This window comes from Camelus ferus, chromosome 18, assembly GCF_009834535.1.
Source record: "Camelus ferus isolate YT-003-E chromosome 18, BCGSAC_Cfer_1.0, whole genome shotgun sequence".
NCBI classification, from domain to species: domain Eukaryota; kingdom Metazoa; phylum Chordata; class Mammalia; order Artiodactyla; family Camelidae; genus Camelus; species Camelus ferus.
The window spans coordinates 13,947,866-13,972,527 of NC_045713.1; the positions used below are offsets into that span (position 1 = coordinate 13,947,866).

Genomic DNA, 24,662 nt, shown 5'->3' on the forward strand with positions numbered 1-24,662 from the left:
GCATTAGTAGGTCCACATGGAGACCTGGTTTATAGGTCCTCACACTCAGTGCCACCACCTGTACTGTCCTGGGTTGGGGTGGCCGGCTCCTTAGGATCAGGTGGCTCTGAGTTTACATCGTTGAAAAAAAGACTTAATAGCTGAAGTTTTACAATCCTTTCGAGTGATTGTAAAATGGCAGGAGGTGGTGGGGTGTATTTTTAAACCAAAGGTGTGGCCCAAAGGAGGCCATCGGGAGAGAGTTCCACAAAATCTGTGCCACTGCCTGCTCTCCTAACCCCTGCTTCAGCCTTGGTCCCGTTTCCCGCCCCGCTAGCCTTCTGCCCCTCTAGGTGTAGGAAATGAGGTAATGAGGCAACTGAGAATCCCCAGAGAGAGGTAACCATGGCTCTTCTGTAACAAGCAAGGCAGCAAGCCCATTACTTTGCTCCTGTGATGGCGCCTTCCTGCCTGCTGACTCCAAATCTCTCCGAACGTGGCAAACAACTCAGCCACTCAAGGGCACAGGCCCTGCCCGAGTCTCCTAGGCCAGGGACTGACATGCCTTACACTTCCCCAGAGGTGTGTAGGCTTTCTGTGGTTTTGTGTGCTTGGAGTTATCACCCACCATTCTCGTCTCTACTTGCAGAAATCATCCCTATCGTTTCCCAGCCCAGTCCTAGCCCCTCTGTGAAGTGGCCACTGACAACCCTGGCTGGTTCAGGGGTTCTTGGTCTTGGCTGCACAGCGGAATCTTCCACTGTGCTTTAAGACAGAAACTGATGCCTAGGCTCACCCCGGAGACTTTGGACTGTGGTCTGGGCGTGGGGCTCTTTCCCGGTGATTCCAACAGGCAGCCACGGTTGAGACCTTCTCATTTTGGTGAAAGCCATCCCTCCACCTCTGTCCACAAGTGTCTTCCACTAGTGGCAATTTTTCTGCATGTCTCAAGAGACATTTATTTGGTTCTGTCTTATGTCAGTTACTTGTGACTAAATCATCTCTTTAGCTCCATCCTGAGGTGCCCAATCGTGCACAGAGCCTTGCCCATCATTTTCCCCAGAGTTCTAGAATGCTTCCTCCTAAACAGACTCAATAGCAGAGGAGTCTACTGTTGCTTCAGGAAGCACTGCTGAGAAGAAACTGTCAACTAGGGTGTCTTACCTGGGCCCTCCCAGCTGAGACTAAGTCAAAACAGGTTCCCATGACACTGCCTGGCATATGCACTGTGAAAAGCTAGTGACTTTTAAAAAAAACAACTTGAGCTCCCTGCTCTCGTTCAAAAAGTCTGTTTCATCAGAATGGTGGTAGATCACCTTAGAGAAGGAATGATGTCATCCTGTTTGTTGAATATAGTAAGCAAATGTTCAATGAAAAAAAAAACCCTCTAAGAAGTTAAAAAGGTGGGGAGGGGATTCCCACAGCAACCATTTTAATCTATTTTCCCTTTCTTTTACATTTGCAACGATGTAAACTTTCTAAAGGAAAACGTCCTTAATTTTTTCAAGTTTACAAAAGGCAGCATCAAAATGTTCTGAATCAAATGATATAGTTGCTCAGGAGAAAAGAGCATAACTTCTTCACTTGCATCTTGTACAGGGTCTCAGTCACTCACTCAACAAGCATTCCTTGAGTGCCTGTCATGTGCCAGGCACTGGCTCCGTTCTAGGAATGCAAGCCCCAACAAGATCCAACCTGTGCCTTCAAGGAGCTCACAGGTCAGGAAGCAAAGGGGCAAACAAACAGAAATAACCCCATAAGGTAATGGCTTTAATTAGGCAACGTTCCAGGAAGTGAGGAAGGGGCATTCATTCATGCACCAAATTAGCAAGAGGCACCTGTACTAAGCCCTCACGCTTGGGACACTCCCTGCCCTCACGAAGCTTATAGTCTACTTCAGGAAAGAGCCAATATCTACGTAAACACAAATTCGTACCAAATACAGCCTGATCGTGGGCACCAGGGCTGTTGCAGTTCCCTCTGCCTAAACAAGGAGGTCCTCTTCCTTCTGTCCCCTACACAACTCCCACCACTAACACTGGACCCCATTTTGAGACTCATCAGAATGAGGGTTTGGGAGCAGGGCGGACTCCGTTATGGGGAAGCATTCCCACCGACCCTGGGAATCCTGCAACGAGAGATGAGCCAGCAGCATCCTTGGCGGCCCTGTCTCAGCCCTCCCCAGCCTGGGATGCTGCATGGCGCTGGCAGACAAGTGTTCAAAGTGTCTGCCAGATAAACGCCAGCGGGTCCTAACGTGGTAATTGTCTGCCCACCCTCCTCCACCCGGCATAAAGGATTTTGCAGTGATTCTAGCTCCTGGAAGGTTAAGTTTCTCCAAGGGGGGCCGGCTTTGGGGAGCTGCAGGAGCGGATAGGGACACGCCCAGAGGCTCGTGCCGAGAGGAAGCCTGAGTCAGGCAGGGCGGCCTGGCACTGCGAGAAGGTGCACCTGCTGGGCCGGCGCCTGAGGGCGCAGACAGGGCAGGGGCAGGGCAGAGGCAGGGCAGGGGCAGGGCAGAGGCGGGGCAGGGCCGCGGGAGGGGCGGGCATGCAGGCCGGGGAGGGAGACAGCCTGCGGTGGGGAGGACGGCCCCGGCGGGGAAGCGGCCTCGGAGCTACGAGCCCTGGGAGCCAGCAGGTGCGATCTGCGGGTCCGGGTGTCACTCACCGACCCTTGGCGCCGGGGCGGCGCGCTGTCCTCTCGCGGGGTCCCCTCCCTCGGCCCCTGGCTCCGCTTTGGCCTCACAGCGACGGCGGCGGCGACAGATGCTGACAGCTGCTAGACAGCCACCGCGGGGAGGGGGCGCCTGCGACCCACGACCGGCTGATGACCAGGCTGCTCCGACTCCTGCAGGGGGCGCGCCGGCCGGCTCGCGCGTGCGCAGTGGATCGCCCCTGCGGGTTCCCGGCCCGCCCAGCCCACCCCTTGCCCGCGCCTGCGCAGTGCTCCGCGTTCCTGCGGCACGGCCGGCAGGGGGCGCGCGACGTGGCAGCCTGGGCGAGGGCTAGACCCCCTAGAGGAGAATCGCACGCACTTCCAGGCGGCTGAAATAGTCATCGCCGGAACCTATACCTTCGCTGGCCATCTTCCATGGGCCCTTCGGCATTGTCTTTTGTGTGGCGCAGGGCCCTCTTCTCTCAGAGGGAGGGTGCTTTTACGCTTTGGGTCCCCCGGGGTGGACGTTGGGTGAGGAAATTTCTAGAAAATGACCACGGGGTAGGCAGGAAAGCCCAGCATCCCTGGATGTGGCCAGGGTCACAGAGTGCAATTCAGAGGGGCAGGGAGGCCTCGGGGGTCACCGCAGGCAGGAGGGTGGAGAGTTAGTCGGGGTCACCCCAGGAGGGTCACAGATCGGGTCAGAGTCACCTGAAGCCGAGAGTGTCCTGAGGCTGGGTTGGGGTCACCTTGAATGGGAGGGTCCCGAGGCCCGGCAGGGGTCACCTAGGCGGAGGGTCTCATGGCAGGGACCGCGTGGGGCTGAGGGTGGCCTGGGCTAGAGTGCGGGCGGGCGACGCGGTCCCGACCGCCCAGGTCTTGAGCGCTGCCAGTAGCCGGTCGCTTCTGAGGATCCTCCCGCGGCCCGACGTCCACCTGTCGGTCGGCTGCTTGGGTGCCCCCGGCCCCGACCTGGTCTCTGGCGGTTCCCTGCAGAGGTTGCTGGGTAGGAGCTGGGCCGGCCTGCGCCCCGAACGCCGCCTGCTGACCAGCACAGTCCCGGTCCCCGCTCCCAGCGCGCCTCTGGGATGAGGACACCACTGATTGAACCGTAAAGTAATGACCCAAGTCGGGAGGCTTACTTCTGCCACCCAAAGACAGTGATATGGATTAGTGATAGGGCGTCTCATTGCCTCGTTTTATTTACTTCATCACATCGGCTTTCTGAAGTGTTATGTACTTGTTTGCTTTTCTCCTGTCCCTCTCACTGGAAGACGGGCTCCATGAAAAAAGGGGTTTTGTTTAGTTCATGGCTGCATCCTAGGATCCTAGAACGCCTGGGACAGAGGAGGCACTTGATAAATGTTTGTTGAATGAAAGGGTCACAAAGACATGGTTTCAGATCTTGACCTGATCCCCTGACTAGCGCAGGCATGTCATTTTAACTTTACGAACCTCAATTTCTTATCCCTAATATTAACTAGATAAGACCGAACTCAAAGGTATTTTGTATTTTAGAGTTACATGAAAAAAAGCGTAAGTGCTTATCACAATGCCTGACGTATCAATGTCAAATAAAAGGTAGTATAATGTGGATATTACGAGAGACTTTTATATAGCCTGGTCTCTGTAATGAGGATACAGAAAAAAAAAATGAAGGCAATTACTGGGTGGGTGGGGAAGTGGATTATTAATGTGTTGGAAAATCTTCTAGAAACCCTCTCTCCCCAGCATTCCTTACAGACTTGCACCCCCTTCCTCTCAACAAAAGTGTTGGGAAAAACTCTGTGAACCTGGCTGACTGGTCCTTCTCACCCTGCTGCTTCCTTAATCTTTTTTATTTCAAGAACCAGTCCTTCCCATTTCTAAATTAAATTAATTACACCTTGCAGTTTTTTCAAACCGTTTCTAAACTTGATCCCAGTTCTGTATAACCAAATCCAGGAACAGAACTGGCTGACTCAGAATTTCCCTTATGTGGAAGATGAAGGTGGAGGTTACCAGAAAAAGAATGAGCATGTAGGTCAAGACAGACAATTGCAGAGAGGTCTATATCTTTTTTCTTACTCAAGTTAGGATGCTTGCTATTGTAATTATTATTATTTGCACTTTGTTTTGGGGGGAGGTAGTTAGGTGTTCTTATTTCTTTCTTTCTTTATGGAGGTACTGGGGACTGAACCGATGACCTCATGCCTGCTAAGCATGCACTCTACCGCTTGAGCTATACACTCCCCCTGCTATTGTAATCATTATTAATTATAATTGGGAAGGTCACTGACAAAGGAAGATTCATGTGTAAAGATTTCAGGCTCTGGACTCTCCTTCAAAAACAACTGCCCATAGTTGGCTGGACTCTTTTGATGCTCTTCAACAACCACTGAAAAAATTCATCAAAGGTCTGCTCACGGCCCACTATTGAAACAGACAAAACAAATCTAGATGCCCCATCTAATCTCCTTCCAATGGGAGGCCCACATAATGGTCGTAACTTTGTTCAAAGTACATTGTAGAGCTAACCAGTTTCCTGGGCTCTTTAATACTCTCCGGTACATAAATTACTCACATTCATATACCATGAATATATGCCTAGAAATTACATGGTATTCTTCTTGAGGTTAAAATGGCTCAGACATTTCTCTAGATTGATGACAAATGTTAAAGTGGATGGTGACAATCATAAACAAATCTTACTGCTTTAAAAAAGGCATTAAGCCTACATTACATATAGGTTTTTATTACAATGGTTGGCTGACATGTATAGTAATATACATATATGCATTTTTAAATGAAACCAAGATTTTAGTTCCTATTTCTTTTGAGGGGCACAAATACTACCTTTCTATCTATATCTATATATGCCTATATATGGATTTTTTTTTTGTATACGCATTCAATACAGAATTTTAGAATAGGGCTTCCCCAGTTGTTTCCACTAGAATACATTATAATTGGGGAATGCCTTATAGACCAAGGGCTGTACACATATTCCTTCATTCAGTGACTGAGAGGCATTGTATTATAGTGGTTGAAACCAGTTATGGACTCTGGCCATACAGCCTTGAATTGAATCCCAGATCTTAATGTCTTAACTTTCTGCGCCTTGGTTTCCTTGTGTAAAATGGAGATCGTATAGTACCCACTTCATAGGATTGTTGTGGGGATTCAGTGTTATCAAAACATATAAATGCTTAGAAAAGTGTCTGGCACTTAGACCAGTTTCCCATTTTGAGGAGATGGTAAGTAAAGCCTTCTATAATCATTTGTGTACAGGTTCTTATGTAAAAACAAAATTTTTACATTTGAAAATAAAGATTTGCATTTATCTTGGGTGAAAATTTAGGCATGGGATTGTTGGATTGTATGGAAGTGTATGTTTAGCTTTATAAGACACTGTAAGAAAGTGCCGAAATATTTTTCCAAGTGGCTGTACCATTTTGCATTGTCACTGGCACGATGTAAGAGTTCCAGTTGCTCTGTAACTTTGCCAGCACTCAAAAACCCCCCAAATTTTGTCATTCTGGTAGCTATGTACTATTTTATTGTGGTTTAAATTTGCATTTCCCTAATGACTGATGATGGTGAGCATCTTTTCATGGGCTTATTTGCTATACATATAATCTTTTTTCAGGTGAAGTATCTTCAAATTTTTTTCCCATTAAAAAAATTGGATTGTTTTGTTTTCTGAGTTTTGAGAGTTTTATATATTCTGGATATAACTCCTTTGTCAGATAAGGAGTTTGCAAATTCTCTCAGTGTGTGGTTTGTCTTTTCATTCTATTAACAGTCTTTTGCAGAGAAAACGTTTTTAATTTTGATGAAGTCCAATTTATCAATTTTTCTTTTATGATTTTGGTGTCATAGCTAGGAAATTTTTGCTTAATCTGAGGTCACAAAGATATTCTCCTGTTTTTTTTTCTATAAGCTTTATAGTTTTAAGTTTTGCATTTAGGTTTGTGCTCTATTTTGAATTAATTTTGTATAATGGATTGAGGTATAGATCAAAGTGGGCTTATTTTTTCCCATCCATGGATTCCAACTGTTCCATTGCTTGTTAAAAAGACTACTCTTTTTCCATTGAATTGTTCCTTTGTCAAAAATTGACCAATTTTTCGACTCTCTTTTCTGTTTTATTGATCTGTGTGTGTATCTTTGATCTTTTAGCCCAGAATTTGGCAAACTTTTTTTTTTGTAAAGGGTGAGATAGCAAATTTTTTGGCTTTATAAATGCCAAGAGGCAAAATTTAGGGTATCATATAGATACTTACTACATAAGAGACAAAACAAGTCCCCACAAAGTTTTTATTAGTGAAATTCAATATAATAATTGAATACATTTTTTTTTGGTAACATTTATCTATTGATGAGAAAAATGGAGCTCTTTTTTATGGGATAACATATTGCATAGTTGTGTTCAAAGATAGAGTTCCCTATCATCAAAATTGATTGTAAATGTTCATCTGTTAATGTTAATCTGTGATGAGATTTTGTGTATTTCATCATGAACATATTTTAATTGAGAGCATTCATGACTTGAAAAGCATTGATAGAATTCTATTAGAGTCTTCTCTTGATATTTGCCTTTAAACTTGTCATTACATTACAGATTAATCACATCCAATTGAAGGTTAGGTGGAAGCTCCTCAATTGCACAGTTAAATGGATTTTGAAATATGAAAATTTCTTTTGCATTTACATTGAGGTCTGAAAAAACGCTGCTGGAATTGTAGTTTGAGCTTTGAAGATAGATATTCTACAAATTTGTGTGGGAATGGAGATTTCACTTCTTATTTTATCTTTTGACAGCATAGGAAGTGCTTAGATCACATTGCGTAACATTGGTTGTCATCAAAATGGCTGTACCACAGTAAAAGTTTCATATAAAAGTTCTGTAAAAGCTAGACTTAAAAACTCTTTAGGTTACTTATTTATTCTTGACTGAGTTTTGGTAGTTTGTGACTTTTAAGGAATTTGTTTCATCTAAGTTGTTGAACAAATAGACATCAGTACTATTTTGATAATATTTCTTCAGCTTATTTGAAATGTTCTCTTTATCACATACTAAATTCCCATATATCCTTGAGTGTATATATGACTCTTCTTTTTTATGACCTGTCTGTTACTATTCTAGTACAACATTATTTTAATTTAAGAAGTTGTATAACAAAATATTTTAGTATTTGGTTAGTCTCTGGTGATTATCTGTCTCTTACAGAATTTTTCTGGTTAATCTCAAGCTTTTATCCTTCATACGGAGTTCAGAATCACTTAAAAAATCTTTTTGAAATCTTTTTTAGGGTTATACAAAATTTGTGGATTTATTTAGGAGAATTAGTATCTTAACAATATTGGCTCTTCCTATGGAAGGACAAGATATGTCCCTCCATTTACTCAAGCCTCATTTTATTGTCTCTTGATAAAAGTTTCAGTTTTCTTTATACAAGTTTTCTTCAATATAGGCATATTTCTCGTTGTATTTATTCCCTCATTTTCTTCTGGTGTTCCTATTGTGAACGTGATCTTTCTCAAATGTTTTTGAGCTGGTTTGTTTATAGGAGAGCTATTGATTTTTTTAAATACTGATTTTGTAATCGGCTACCTTACTTTAACATTCATTGTTTCTTATGGTTTTTCAGTTGTTCTTTTGGTTTTTCTGTGTGTACAATTTTTTAATATGCAAATAATCATAAATTAGTCCCCTCTTCACCTATGTTTATGCCTCTTGATTCATTCTGTCATTCTAGTAGCACAAGGCCACCAAGAGCTCTTACAGCATACTGTGCCTGCCGAGGAATTGCCAAAAGGTGACACCCGTCACTTATAAAGGCACTTCCTCTCTGTGGACCAGTTAATTAAAGGCATCCGGGCTGTGCAGACCAATTAGATTAAGGTACCCCTCTGAGTGGGCCAGTTAACACAAGTCACTCTGCCAGTTTACCCAGCCTTGTAGTAGGGTGAAGTGAATAGAGCACAGGCGGGATCTCAGCCCCTACTCTTATTCCCCTGGCCAGATGCCCATAGTATGTGGGGAACAGCCTGACTCTGAGTTAGCATTTCCAGAACAATGTTAGAAAATAATGTTGCAGCTGGCATTCTAGTCTGTGTATCTTCTTTGGAAAAATGTTTATTCAGGTCTTCTGTCCATTTTTTAATCGGCCTGTTTGTTCTTTTGATATTGAGTTGTATGAGCTGTTTTTATATTTTGGATATTAACCCATTATCAGTCATGGCATTTGCAAATATTTTCTCCCACTCGGTTGTCTTTTTGTTTTGTCTATGATTTCCTTTGCTGTGCAAAAGGTTTTAAGTTTAATTAGGTCCCATTTGTTTATTTTCGTTTTTGTTTCCCATTAAGAGACAGAGCCAAAAAATTATTGCTACAATTTATGTCAAAGAGTGTTCTACCTATGTTTTCTTCTAGGAGTTTTATGGTTTCTGGTCTTACATTTAGGTCTTTAATCTATTTTGAGTTTATTTTTGTATCTGGTGTGAGAAAATGTTCCAATCTCATTCTTTTACATGTAGCTGTCCGGTTTTCTCAGCACCTTACTAAAGAGACTGTCTTTTTTCTATCGCATATTCTTGCTTCCTTTGTCATAGGTTAATTGACCATAAGTGCATGTGTTTATTTCTGGGTACTCTGTTCTGTTCCATTGATTAATGTATCTGTTTTTGTGCCAGCACCATGCTGTTTTGATTACTTTAGCTTTGTAGTATAGTCTGAGGTCAGGGACCATGATACCTCCAGCTCTGTTTTTCTTTCTCAGGATTGCTTTGGCTATTCTGGGTCTTTTGTGTCTCCATTACAAATTTTAGAATTATTTGTTCCAGCTCTGTGAAAAATGCCATTAGTATTTTGATAGCGATTGCATTGAATCTGTAGGTTGCCTTGGGTAGCATGGTCATTTTAACAATAATAAATTATTCAAATCATGAACATGGTTTATCTTTCTATATTTGTGTCATCTTCAATTTCTTTCATCAGGGTCTTATAGTTTTCTGAGTACAGGTCTTTTACCTCCTTAGTTAGATTTACTCCTTGGTATTGAATTCTTTTTGATGCGATGTTAAATGGTATTGTTTTCTTAATTTCTCTGATAGTTTGTTGTTAGTGTATAGAAATGCAACAGATTTCTGTATATTAATTTTTTGTCCTGCAACTTTACCAAATTCATTGATGAGTTCTAGTAGCTTTTTGGTGGCATCTTGAGGATTTTCTATGCACAGTATCATCTCGTATGTAGACAGTGACAGTTTTACTTCTACCTTTCCAATCTGGATTCTTTTTTTTTTTTTTTTTCTTTTTCTTGCCTGATTGCTGTGGATAGGACTCCCAATACTATGTTGAGTGAAAGTGGCGAGAGTGGGCATCCTTGTCTTATTACTGATCTTAGAGGAAATGCTTTCAGCTTTTCACCATTGAATATGATGTTAGCTGTGGGCTTATCATATATGGCCTTATTATGTTGAGGAGTGTTCCTTCTATAGCCACTTTATGGAGAGTTTTAATCACAAATGGATGTTAAATATTGTCAAAAGTTTTGTCTGCATCTACTGGGGTAATCATGTAATTTTTATTTTTCAGTTTGTTAATGTGTATCATGTTGTTTTGTGGATATTGAGCTATCTTTGCATCCTTGGTATAAATCCTATTTGATCATGGTGTTTAATGTGCTGTTGAATTTGGTTTGCTAATATTTTGTTGAGAATTTTTGCATCTATATTCATCAGTGATATTGGCCTATAGTTTTCTTTTTTTGTGATATCTTTGTCTGGGTTTGGTCTCAGGGTGATGCTTGCCTTGTAGAATGAATTCTGAAGTGTTCCTTCCTCTGCAATTTCTTGGAATAGTTTAGGAGGATAAGTGTTTTCTTTTTTTTTATTCTCAATGTGTCAGTATTTTGACTCCCTTTTTGTGTTGACTCCACGTGCTACTGGATCTTTATTTCCAAGAAATTTAGACTTGAGAAAACACATTACAGAAACAATTGCTTTAGTGAAAAAGGGTTATTGGAGACTAGAGATAGTCCTGTGTACTATAGCAATGATCCTTTTCTTGCCATAATCTCAACAATGGTATTTTAAAAATATCTTTGAACTTATAAGTACATAAACTGAGCATTTGATTATATCTAGATTTTGCTTAAGAGAGACCACCTTTCTTTCCTGTCATCAACAGCACTATCATTAAGCTAAAGCATCATTCACATCCTTAATATTCCTAACAGTGGGTGATAAAGATGTTAATGACCTATAAGAAACTCTTACAGCTGTGTAACTGCACAGAGCTAGTTCCTTGAACCAGTTTCAGTTATAGTCTGTGTAATAAAAAATTACACACATTTCTAATTAATTGATTTTTAATTTACATGGATTTTTAAAATTTCTAATTTAGTAGTGAAGGGGTTTAGGATTATGAATTTTCCTATTGATACATTTTTGTGTCAATATGGTTTTTCTTAACAGACTTTATTTTTTAGAGTTTCACAGCAAAATTGAGAAGAAGGTAAAGAGATTTCCCCAATAGCCCTTGCTTCCTTATATGAACAGCCTCTTCCATCATCAACATTGTTATTCCTCAAAATCTATAGTTCACAATAAGGTTCACTCTTGGTGTTGTACATTCCATGGGCATTGACAAATATATAATATCATGTATCCACCACTATAGTATCATACTCAATAGTTTTACTGCTCTAAAAATCCTCTGTGCTCTACCTATTCATTCTTCCCTCCCCAACAACCTCTGGGAAACACCGATCCTTTCACCGTCTCCATAGTTTTGCCTTTTCCAGATTGTCATATTGTTGGAATCACACAGTATATAGGCTTTTCAGATTGGCTTATTTCACTTAGTAATGTGCATTTAATTTAAGTTTCCTCCACGTCTTTCATGGCTTGATAGCTTATTTTTTTTTAGCACTGAATTATATTTTACTGTCTAGATGTACCATAGTTTGTTTTCCATTCACCTTCTGAAGGAAGTCTTGGTTGCTTCCAAGTTTGGGGCAATTATGAATAAAACTGTTATAAACATCTGTGTGAAGATTTTTGTAGGGACATAATTTTTCATCTCATTTGGGTAAATACCAAGGAGCACACTTGCTGCATCATATGGTAAGAATATGTTTACTTTTTTTTTTTTTTTAAAGAAACTGCCAAACTGTCTTCGAAAGTAGCTCTTACATTTTGCATTCCTACCAGCAATGAATGAGACTTCCTGTTGCTCCACATCCTTGCTGGCATTTGATATTGTCAGTATTTGGGATTTTGGCCATTCTAATAGAGGTGTAGTAATATCTCAGTGTTGTTTTAACTTGTAGTTCCCTAATGATGAGTGATGCATCTTTTCATGTACTTACTTGTCATGTCCTTAGTTTGAGTCTTTTGTTCATTAAAATTTTTTTCGCTTTTTTAAATTGGGTTGTTCATTTTCTTACTGTCGAGTTGTATGAGTCCTTTGTGTATTTTGGATAACAGTCCTTCATCACATGTCTTCTGCAAATGTTTTCTCCCAGTCTGTGGCCTGTGGCCTCTCATTCTCTTGATCTATGTAGTATTTTGTGGTTTAGAAGAGAGTTTTTAATTTTCAAGGGCTTTTCCCCTCTTATTAGTGTTTTGTTTTGTTAATATTTACTTTCAATGCAGTTTGATCTAGGAATATGGTCAATATTATTCAGCTTTTTAGAATTTGACATTTTCTTTATGGTTGACACAATTCTATTTTCATGACTAGTTCATGGATGCATATAAACTTTTTTGTCTCACTTCTATTGACCCCCTTTTAATATGGTGGACTTTTGATCCCAAAGATGATTTGAATGTACACTTTTAAGTTAGAATTCTATCAACAATGATGAATTTTCATCTAGAAAGTATTTTCAACAAGAAGTTCACTAAAGTAACTTCAGTGAACCACATCAGTTTCTTAGTCCTTTGTTTGGGAGTCAGAGACCAAGTCAATAAACCGAGATTTGAGAGACCTTATCTGGTAAGAGACAGAACTCCATAGCTGCCGTCCTGTGGTTGACAGAGTATCTGGTTTTAGTTCCCAGTTAAGGAGCCAACATAATGTAAATTGACAGACAGCTGACTAATATTTCACTGGAGTTTTATTCCTGGGGCAGGGGGGAATATTTAATAAGCAGAGTTCTGTTATTGCTCAACCCCTAAGGTAATCTCTTGGTACTTCCCAAAGTCACACCAGTAGGAAGTGGGCTACTAACGTGCTGCAGCTGCTCAGAAGGGGAACTGTCTCCTATCTCTACTTGCAAAAGGCCGTGAAGGGTGGCAGATACAGCCAGCTTTCCTTCTTCCAGTGTATGTTGTGACTTGGGTGGTCATATTCTCATCTTTTAGCCCAAATTGCCAGACCCTGGGAAGCCACATGTAGACTGGGGCCAGAGGAATGCACATTACCTAGACAACTCAGTCTTGATCCTAGATGCAGAAACGCATAAAACCTAGCAGATCTTTTTTTTGGGGGGGAGCAAGTGTGTTTTATGTTGTGCTTAGGTGGTTTATTATATTAGGCAGAGAAGTTTGGAAATTTTATATACAGAAAGGATTTCTTTTCTCTGGGCAGCAAAGGTATGCTTCTGCCTACCCCTTTTCTGCTGGTAATAGAAACTTTCTTTGTGTGTGTGAGGGGTTAATCATTCCATATGGTTCAGGAAGTGCTGACCTCTTTTCCCCCATTTTCTTTACCTTCCTTCCGCCTGCCATTCTGCTGGGACCCAAGCTAAGGCAATCAGAGTCCTCTTGGGAGCTACCAGAAAGGAGGCACTCTTTACTCTAGGATTTGTATATAAGCCTAGAGTTCACGGGGGCTATCTTGGCCCCCAAGTGTTTAGAGACTGCCTGACAATAAGAGACACAAAAGAAAGTAGGGTTGAGAGAGCCACAAACCCTGATTACATTATTTGAACACTTGGGTTCATCTATGTTCTGTAGCTTATTCCACTTTGGACTTCCAGTTATGTGAGTGATGAATCCTTTTCTGGGGGTAGGCTTAAGCTTGATTGAGTTGGACTTCTGATACTTGTAACTGAAGCATAAGGAAAGAAGTGGATGTCTTTGAGATAGCTTTCAGAGACAGAATCATAGGACTTACTGATGGATTTGATACGAGAGATGAAAGAGATCAAGGTTTAAACATAGCTTTTGGCTTAAGCAACTGGTATAGACTTACTGTTTACTGAGATGGATAGTAGAAAAGGCAGAGAGAATAAAATCAAGAGTGCCTTTGTGGACACATCAAGTTTGAGATTCAGTGCCACTACAAGTACTTTGTTATGAAAGATGCCTCATTTCTGAGTTATTTGGAATAATTTGATCACTGATTGCATTTCATCCTCAATTTTTTTCCAAGGGTGTTATGGGTCCATAGATGTTTGCATGCTTGAAAATGTCTGCCTGTCAACTTGGCTGATGATAACATTCTAGGGTTGTGTGCTTTTTTGAAAAAAAATTTTATTATTTATTGAAGTGTCATTGATTTACAATGTTAGTTTCAGGTGTACAGCAAAGCAATTCAGTTATACATATACATATATATATTTTCAGATTCTTTTCCATTATAACTTATTACAAGAAATTGAATATAGTTCCCTGTCCTATACCCCTTGTTATCTATTTTATATATAGTAATGTGTATCTGTTAATCCCAAACTCCTAATTTATCCTCCCCCCAACCCTTTCTCCATTGGTAACCATAGTTTGTTTTCTATGTATGCAAGTCTATTTCTGGTTTGTAAATAAAATGTGTATTTTTTTTAAGATTCCACATATTAGTGATATTATATGATATTTTTCTTTCTCTGTCTGACTTACTTTACAGCCTCAATTTTTTTCCAAGGATGTTAATGGGTCCATAGATGTTTGCATACTTGAAAATGTCTGCCTATTTACTTGGCTGATTATAACATCCTAGGGTTGTGCACTTTGCCTCCATCCTCTGAGAATCTTCCTATACTGTCCACTGATGGTCTCTGGGGAGAGGACTGAGGGAGGCTGGCCTGATTTTCTCCCTTCTGGTCAGTGATTTGGGGTTTTGTTTTGTTTTGTTTTTGTCTGGATGCTTGTAAGAACCTTTCTTTATCCTTGAAGTTCAGTGATTCACCAGGATGGTGTCTGTTTTTACAGTTCTATTTAGGTTTTCATCAGAACATGAGGATCTTTAAAAAAAATTTCTTTCAGATTCAGTCTTTCCTTCATTTGAGGTATGTTTTCTTCTAATACAAACATTTTTTAAACTTATTTTATTGATTTATAATCATTTTACAATGTTGTGTCAAATTCTGGTGTAGAGCACAATTTTTCAGTTATACATGAACATATATATATTCATTGTCACATTTTTTCTCTGCAAACATATATTTAAATGTATATATATTTCTGTTCTAATTAAGCCATTTGCTATGAATTGAGTTGTGTCCTCCTAAAATTCGTACGTTGAAGCCCTAACCCCAGTGTGACTCATCTGGGGACAGAGTCTTTAGGTAACTGAGATTAAATGAGATCATAAGAGTAGCGCCCTAATCTGATAGGACTGTGGTCCTATAAGAAGAGGAAAAGAGAGGGAAGTCTCTCTCTCTCTCCATCATGTGAGGACTCGGTGAGAAGGTGGCCATCTGTAAGCCAAGAAGAAAGCTCTTAATGGGGACCTCGCTATACTGGCACCCTGATCTCAGACTTCCAGCCCCCAGAACTGTGAGAAAATTAATTTCTGTTGTTTAAGCCACCCAGTCTGTGGTTATTATGGCAGGCCAAGAAGACTAACACACCATTCTCTACTTCAGGGATATTAATTACCTGCATCTTGAATATCTTTTTATCTTTTCTCACTATAATTATCTTTATTTTGTCTATTCTTTTTCTCACATATTTTCTCATTTATTTTAAGTGAAAAACAGAAGGTACAGAACAATTATATAGTTTGCTACCATTTACATAAAGAGGATGTGTGTATTCAAATATATTTGCAAAAAGAGAACATTGGAAAGATAAATTATATTTAATAAATATAAATAAGAAAAAGATATTTTTTCATGTATATCTTGCAGATCTCAGATTTCTGCTAGTAAATAGAGCTCTTCCTTTTTTTTTTAAAATTGCATATTACTTCATTGTTTAGATAAACAATAGTTAATGTAACTAATCCCCTATTGATGGACATTGGGCTAGTGTATAGTTCTTTACTGTTATGAACATTGCTGCAATTCAGAATCTTGTATGTATGTCATTTCATACTTGTGCGAGTATGTCTGCAGAGTAGAGTCCTAGAAGTGGGGTTGCTGGGTCAGTATACAACATGCAATATGGCAATATGTTCTTGTGGAAATTCTGAATAGTTGCTGCGTTGCTTATTTTGAGCCTATTTTTTTCTTTTTCTATGTTAGTCAAGTTTTCCCAAATATAGCATAAACAGACTTTCCCTAATCCCCTTCCTACTGATCTGGGACCTTTTTGAATCCTGTCCTCTAACTGAGCTTGAGGCTGATGATTCATAGTTTGTGTTCTGTTGTATTGTTGTGATCCTGCAGAAATGACTGAGGCCTCTATTCTGACTACATTGCAGCCCAGCTTCTCCCTGCCCAGGCCTGCTTCCTTTCCTCTCCAAAAGCACTGATTTCAAGAGTGCTCTCCAGTAAACTTTCCATGCAGAAACCTCCATTTCAGTGTCAGCAATGTGGTGTTAAGATGCGTTTCTCTGATGACCAGATGGGTTGAGCATTTTTTTCATGTTTGTGAGCCATTTAGTATTCTCTTTTGGAACTCGCTTGATCTCAGCCAAAAGGCTGAGAAGCGATAATCTCTTCTGGAACTCATCTATTCAAATCTCTTGCCTATTTTTCTATTGGGATGTCTTTTCTTAGTGACTTGTAGGGATCTTTAGATATTCTATATACGAGTCATTTGTTAGATGTGTGTATGCTAGATATCTTTGCTTATTCGGTATTGCATTTTCTCCCTTCTTGGTGTCTTTTGTGGAACAGAAATTCTTAATTTTGATATAATTGCATTTAACATTTTTTCTTTATATTTAGTGGTTTGGAGTCAAGTTTAAGAAATCTTTTGTCTACTTCAAGATAATTAATATGTTTTCCTTTTTTCCCCCTAAAAGCTGCATTACCTTACCGTTCACATTTAGATCTGTATTTCATCTGAAATTGCTGTTTTGTGTATAGTGGAGGCAGGGGTCAGTATACGTTGTTTTCCACGTGGATAGCCAGTTGACTCTCGGCCGTTTATTGAAAAGGCCCTGTTTCCCTGTGTTCTATAGTGTCACCTTTGTTATAAATCAAGTGACTATATACCTGTGAGGCTTTTCTGGACTTCTATTCTATTTCATTTGTCAGTTTGTTTATCGTTAAGTGCATCTCTTTTGACTCTCACTTTCTGCTTGTCCTACAATGTTTTCCTCTGTATGTATTACTTTCCCTTACTAGGCTTATTTTCTACAAAGATGAGCTCCATCGTGATCGATCTTTTTATGAGAGCATTTTGTTCAGACAAAATTTCAGTGCATAATTACTTCAGTGCATAATTGCTAGTTGTTGAACATTACAAGCATCTAAATAAACCTTCTTTTAAAAAAAATAGTCTACCTGCATTATCACAAATTTAAAAAGACACTTGGTATGAAAATCTTCACCTGCTCTTTATGTTTTTCCCTGTCCCATTCCATTGAACCATAACTGTGGTTGTAGAAAACCTTGTATTCTCATTTTCTCTGGCTGTTACTTTTTATCTGTGTTGGACCAGTAATGAGCCAAAATACTTCCTCATCTACATGGTGAGGGTCAAGTTTGGCAAATTCTAACACCAACTTTTAAAGGATTGAATGCCGAATGTTTTGGTAGATGTATATTGTTCCCAATTCTTCACGCTTTCCTTGTGTTAAATTTTACATCGGTGCCCTTTGCCATGTGATGTTGCAGTGCCTCTCACTGGAGTGGTCAGAGCTTCTTTCCCTGTTGTGCTGATACTGGGCTTGGCTGTGGGGTTTGCCCTGGCCAGCAGAATGCTTAGCAGGTGTTGTGTGAGAAGGCTTCATTCAGCAAATCTGTGAGATTTGGCTTGGTCTCTTGCTGTTACAACAACGTGTTCCAGCTGGTGGCTGGTCTGAGGAGGGTGAGGAGACACATAGAACAGGGCTGTATTAGTTTACTAGAGCTGCCATAACTAAATAACACGGACCAGGTGGCTTAAAGAACAGACATTTATTTTCTCACAGTTCTGGAGGCTAGAAGGCTAAGGTTAAGGTGTCACCAGATTGGTTTCTTCTGAGACCTTTCTCCTAGGCTTGCAGGTGGCTGTCTTCTTGCTGTGTCCTCACATGGTCTTTCCTGTGCCATGCATCCCTGGTGCCTCCTTGTGTGTCTAGATTTCCTCCTCTTTTAAGAACACCAGTCAGACTGGAAGAGGGCCCACCCTAACTACCTCATTTTAACCGAATCACCTCTTTAAAGGCCCTAAATCCAAATGCAGTCACATTCTGGGGTGCTGGGGGTTAGGACTTCAACATATGAATTTGGAGGGACACAATTCAGTCCAAACCAAATCTGAAGACAAGTCCAGCCCATCCCAGGAGGCCAGCACAGCCAGACTTTTTAGCAGACCCATAAGCTGGAAACAAATGCCTGAAGTTGTAGGCCAATGAGTTCTGGTGTGGTGGTGTTTATCATATAAGATTATTGGAGCAATAGCTGGCTAGGTAAATGTATCATTGCATTCACTATTTTTGTTCATTGAGGGGAAATTCACATAACATACTATTAGCCTTTTGAAATTATACAATTCAGTGATACTTCATATATTCACAATGCTGTTTCTTTGATTTCTAATGTGCAGTGTCAGAGATACTTTAACTGGAGGAAAATGTACATTTTTTTTTCTCAATGGAAAAATGTTTTTCTGGAAATGAAAATCTCATTGTAGTAGTATCTAAAAATTAAAGCATATCCTACACTTGGGAAACAAAGAGTGAAAAGAGGAGGAAATTGGTGCTATCCAAAGTACTTTTCTTTCCTCACAGTCATGTCTGTTCCAACCATGTCCCTGCAAAACTGCATACCCTTTAATTAATTTCTTTCTTCTTTCAGTATTTGCTGAATGACTACCACGTGCTGGCCCTGCTGTTGTGTCTGGGAATTCAATGGTGGGAAAAAAAAAGGCCGAAAAATCCCTGCCTTCAGGGAGCATACAAATTCTATTAGGGGAATCAGATTAACTCAGATAAGTAAATAAATACCATGTTAAATAGTTTAAAAGTGCTAAGAGAAAAACTAATAGGGAAGATTGATACAAAGTGTTTAGTGTTTTTGAAATTTTATATAGGGTGATCAAGAAAGGTCTCATTGAGAAAGTGACTTTTAAATAAAGATCTGAAAGAAGTAGGAGAGGTAGCCATGTCCAGATGTGAGGGAAGTGTGCGCTGGGCAGCAAGTGCAAAGGTTTGAGGCAGAAGTGTATTTTATCTGTTCTAGGACTATGACTCAGGAGCAGGGACAGGGAGGGGAAGTGAAGCAGGAGACGAGATGAGAAAGCACTAACGGGCTGTATTCCATAGAGCTTTGTAGATCATTGTAAAGGCTAGGCTCTTTCTGGGGTGAGATGGGAGCCATTATAGAGTTGTCAGCAAGGGAGTGGGTGTGACCTACTGCAGGGAAAATGGATCACCGTGTGGCAGGAGCAGGCACACTGATACCACTGTAGGGGCCATTGCAGAAATCCAGGCAATGAGATGAGGCTGTGTTGGACCGGAAGATAAGAGTAGGGGTAGTGAAAAGGGATTGAATTCTGGGTATATTTCACAAATAGAGCCAACAGGATTTGCTAACAAACTGGATGTAGGATGTGAAAGAGAGAGAGGAATCAAGAGTAACCCTGAATAACTCAAAGAATGGAATTGATAATTGAGGTGAGGAAGACTGTAGGATGATCTGTTTTAGGAGAAATATGAATAGCCCAGTTTGGACAGGGTGAGTGGAGATGACAGCAGGCAAATGGTCATTTGGGTCTAGAGTTAGAGGTGAGGTCAAGGCTGGAGATATAAATTTAGAAGTTGTCATGTAGAAAGATTTAAACCCAAGAGACTGAGTGAGAGCACATACAGGGTGAGTACTGCTGGAAAAGAGAAGAGCCCGCAGATGGAGCCCTAGTGCAGTTTAACATTTAGAGGGTGGGGAGAGGAGGAGGAGTGAGCCAAAAAGGAACTGCTCGGAAGGGAGGAGGAAAAGTAATCCAGGATGGTGTTCTGAAAGCCTAAGAGAAGAAAGTTTTCAAGGATGAGAGAGTAACTCAACATTTTTATGTTATGCATAACATTTCCCCCATTTTTTCCCCAACCAGTGGTGATCCCTCCTCTTCAGCTAGAAGAATGACAATGTTCAGGAATTTAAAACTTATTCTCTGGAAGAATTTCATTTTAAAGGTGGGTATGGCTATCTGTGGGGAATATGTGAGTCTCCTTGGGAGGAAGTGAATGCTTTAGTTAAGTTGGTTTTCTAATAGTGGAGTAAAGAAAAAAATAAGAACTTGACTTGTAACAAGGTGCCCTTTTCTGCAAAAATGAGCCATGTTTCCATAGGAATTCTGTTAGCCTTAATTATTGAAGATAGCATCATAGTGGCTGATACCTAGCCACTGGTGTTATAGAAAAGATAAAAGGAGATGTTTCTAGATAATTCTCATTGTATTTTTTTTCTTTCTCATGTGTTGTCCAGGGATGCCAGAAGAAATGAAAGCGTTCTTAATGGAAGGACATTCACCATGTAGCGACTTACACTTGCGTTCTAAGATACAGCTTTTGTTTTTATTTTAAAAAAGAAAGACTCTGATAACAGTCCTTGAAGTCTTGACGCCATTGCTGTTTTCTACAATTGTAATGTACCTTCGTTTTGACAGTTTGCCAAGAAAAAGACTTCCTGTTGACCACAACGCAATTGATATCACTTCACTGCCAGAATTCTTCAGTTTCCTCTGAGAAATAGATTTCAACTAGTTTATATTCTTTCCAAAAGTGAAACTTTGAAGAATATCGCTGAAATGGTGGAAAAAACCTTTGATGTTGAGTTTGAAGGTTAGACATAGCAATGGGTTAAGGACAGGGAGGGCATTTTTATGAAGTATAGTTTAAAGGTTTTTTTTCCTGTGAGTTCTTACAGTAGTGGTTCCAAATCTGGGGACTCCGAACTCTAAAAAGTCTGCAGAGGTGGTAGCTGGGGGAAAGCAGTCCACAAGGTATTTTTATTATTTCAAACAACACTCTAGAGACTTGTGCATTTGTGTCACAAGGCTTCAAGGCTGATTAAAATGTTCAGTATTTGTCTTTAACTCACTGGAATGACACTGGTTATCTCATATTAACCAGAAGCCATGATTTGCAATTATAATATGTCTCTGACTAATAAAAAACAGGACATATTCAGATTCTGCATTAGCCTTCTAACTGGTCCCTTTCTTCCTTTTCTTGTCCCATTCTCATCCAGTCTCTATGTGGAGCCAGAAAGATCTTTAAAAGATTGGTAACATCTAGCCAGTCTCCTGCTTAAGCCCCTTAGGTGACTCTGCATTGCACTAGGGTCAACCAGACCTTTCCCCAGTCTTCCTGCGTCCTCTCTTCCTTCTGCTCCCACACCCTGGTGGAGTTGCCACCTTTCTGTTCCTGGAATCTGTGAGCCTTTCCTCCCTTCTGACAGAATGCTTTGACCCCAGCTCTTCTGTGGGTTGCTCCTTCTTATCATTGAGGTTTCTGCTAAAGTGGCACTTAGGAATGTAGATTTTAGGTTTCTCACCTCTGTCTTTTTCTCTCTCACAGAACCCTGCTGGATATGTTCATAGCATTTTGATAAATATTTAATTACATCGCCAGTCATTACTTTCTGTGTGTGTCTGCCCTTCCCTGCTAGGCTTCGCCTCCATTGTTTTTCACCAGTTTTTGTGGGGGAAGGTGTAGAAAAGCTTTTTCTCTAGAGATAGTTGATCTCATTACTAAGGTGTGACTCTTCTGAATGCCTCAAGTGATCACCAGGAACTGTCTGTGTGGACAGGTCAGATCTCAAATGCCTCCTGGTCTTCTGTGGGCTCTGGGCCCCTCTTAGCTCAGACTCTCCTGTTTGCCCAGCAGGGCATGTTTTCGTGCTCACTGAAGGCATCCTCTGTGCGGACTTCTAGGTTTGTTTCCCTGCGTAGCCTGCTTCACTTGGGAACTCGGCCCTGCAACTCTCAGCCGTTTCAGACTCTTCGAACTCCAATCTCTGTCAACTCAGCCACGTAGCTGTGTTCCACTTGGGTTTCCCCTCCCTGTTCTGTGGTATGAAATGTGCCTCCAGACAGAAAACTACAGCAATCTTAGTGGCTGCCTTGTTTGTTTCCCTCTTAGGATTCTCAGGAATCCTAATGCTTTGCTGCTTACTGTCCATTGTCTGAAAAACTTGATTCTTTTTTCCCTGTCCAGTTTTCTCATTATTTATGTAGGAGGGTAAATTCAATCTCTATTATTCCATCATGGTCAGAAGCATAAGTCATAGTTTTGGTTTTTTTTTTTTAACATTCAAAAGAAATTGGCTTACAGAGATTGTGTCATGATGAGGTAACTGGAGGGCGGATGGTAGGTGAGTGACTCTTCACCATTTAACCTTTAGAATCATTCGAATTCTTACCATGTGCATGCCTGTTGCTTTTTAATCTAGTTAATGAATTCCCATTAGTATTTTCAGAGACATTTGAGAAAATGTTGCCAATCCAAAAAAAAAAAAAAAGGATCCCTATGGAAAGAAACAGAAAGAGGACTTGGAAATTAAAAATGATTATCAAAATAAGTTTCGTGGATATAATAGAATGGACATGTTTGAAGTCCAGTTGGTGATCTGGAAGATAAAGGCAAGGAAGTTTCTGAGAATGTAAAGCAAAGAGACAAAGAAATGGAAAATATGAAAGATGAGGGGATAGACATGAAGGGCAGGTCTGGAAGTCCCACCTTGGTCTACTCGGGTTTCTAGAAGGAAGAAAGGAGACAACTGAGGTGGGGGAAACAAAGCTACACAGGAAAGATTTCTGGAAGAGCACTGGCATTTTCAGCTTGCTAAGTTTCACTAGTTACAAGCAGGAGAAATGAAAAAGAGCAAACGTGGGCATGTATTAGTGACATTTCTGAACCCACGGATTGAAGAATAGAAGTCCTACAGGCTTCTGGTTACCTACAAGGAATCAGACATCACACCCAGCAACACTGCGTGCTAAATTGTGTAGTAACACCTTCAGCATTCTGAGAAAAGCATTTTCAAGGCAGATCCTGTATTAAATTGTCAATCAGATGTGAGGGCCGTTGACTGTAGAAACGATGTCTCTTGTCAGAGCAGCTATATTTCTTTATGATTTTGTTTCCCACTTTTGGTTGTTATGACCATGAAGAAAAGGCTGAAATGGAGCAATAGCTATTTTCTCATTGACATGGGCAAGAATTGAGCTCTATCTACTGTAGCCCTAAGTGCTACCTGGCTAAGAAGAACTGGAATACAAATTTTCAGAACCCCAAAGGGGTTTAGACTGTTACCATTTGACTTGTATTCCCACTGCTTGGCGTAGCTCAGTGCATATTATACAAGATGCACTCATTCATTTGCAGAATGATGGAGTGAACGAATGATGTTTGCCACAGCTGAGAAGCTGGCAATCCCACGTCTCCTTCGGTGGAAAGGGAGTAGTTGGGCAGCATTTGCCTTCCTAACAGCCACTCACTGACTGGATTTTTCTCTCTGTAGTTCTAGGCTATTCTTCAGTGCCTTCGTCTGAAAATTACATAATTCAGGATCCCAAAGCTTTCTACGTATTGACTGGAATTGTTTTCAATCACAGCTTCAGTGACAGCAAAGAGCCCTTGCCACTCGAGGTAAGAGCATCTCTTCCATCACCGTTTTATGCTACCCAGCCTTGAGCATGAGTTCACTAAGGGGTCTTGTTACCGGAGCTGCCCCTCTGCTTTCCTCTATGTCAGCTTTGTCACCTGGTGGCCATCTTATTTCCAGAGGAGATAAGAGAATCCTCCTGATTTCATCCTGGACTGTGAGAGCCCTTCCAGTTTTCAGATTCTTTAGAAGACTTTTTTGGAGCAAGCCTCTATCCTGAGAGTACAGGACGGCATATGTTCAACAGCTGGGTTATAGAAGCGAGCCCCAGTACCAGACTCCGTAGTCTTGAGTCCCAGCTCTGCAGCTTCCTAACTGTGTGACCTCTGGACAGTTACTAACATTCCTGGGCCTCAGTTCCCTCATCAGTGTGGTGGGATTAATAGTACTTCCTAACTCATAGAACTATTGTGAGGATTAAATGAATTTATGCCTACAAAATGCTTAGAACAGAGCCTGGAGCAGAGGCATTTTCCAGAAGGAATAGTTGTCATTACTCCTAATCTCACAGACTTCAGATATGGCAGATCTGTTTGTTTAAGGAAAAGGCAGTGTTTTAAACACAGGAATACTTGCTTTCTGCTTTAGGGCGGGGAAACCACTCATGGATAGCTTTTGTGTTGGGCTGTGCAGTCTGTTTAATGATCAATTGTGAGAACTTGCATGGAATGTTGGGAGATAGAGACAAAACATTTTTCAAACACTTACTAATGCCAGGTCCACAGGGACCATCTCACTTGATTCCACAGCACTTCTGGGGTAGGTACTATTAACATCATTCCCATTTGACTGATGAGGAAACCGAGACAAGAAGATTAAGTAACTTGCCCAGAGCACCATGGCTACATGGATCCAAGTAGTCTGGCTTCAGAGGCTGCACTCAGAACTGTTCTGCAGGGCTCCTTTCCTAATGGGGGCTCAGTAGCCCCTTGTCTGTTTCTTAGGATGGTCACAGCAGCAAGCAGGGAAGACCACTGCTGCAGTGTGCTCCCCAGCAGACGTCTACCAGGGTGGGTGCTTTTCCTTCAGTTGCAGCTGACATCAAGCACACCCTTGCTTTGTTCTGTTCCTTTTCTGAGTTCCAGGATCTCATGGCTGAATTTGTTTTCTCTTTAT

The 24,662-nt window shown here is 40.8% G+C and overlaps 2 protein-coding genes across 6 annotated transcripts in view; one reads left to right on the forward strand and one right to left on the reverse strand.

Moving 5' to 3' along the window:
* The window catches only part of ABCA3 (ATP binding cassette subfamily A member 3), a 44,021-nt gene extending 41,173 nt beyond the window's left edge, over nt 1-2,848 (reverse strand). For all 5 annotated transcript variants that reach the window (XM_032460210.1, XM_032460213.1, XM_032460212.1 and 2 more), the window contains exon 1: nt 2,650-2,848. The gene's annotated coding sequence lies outside the window, so the exon portion shown is untranslated. The remainder of the gene's footprint in view (nt 1-2,649) is intronic.
* The window catches only part of LOC102512074 (ATP-binding cassette sub-family A member 17-like), a 108,722-nt gene continuing 85,650 nt past the window's right edge, over nt 1,591-24,662 (forward strand). Inside the window, 5 exon segments of the mRNA XM_014562744.2 lie at nt 1,591-2,619; nt 18,741-20,071; nt 20,444-20,609; nt 20,612-20,719; nt 23,403-23,530. Coding sequence (XP_014418230.2) covers nt 19,955-20,071; nt 20,444-20,609; nt 20,612-20,719; nt 23,403-23,530 — 519 coding nt within the window. The 5' untranslated portion in view covers nt 1,591-2,619; nt 18,741-19,954.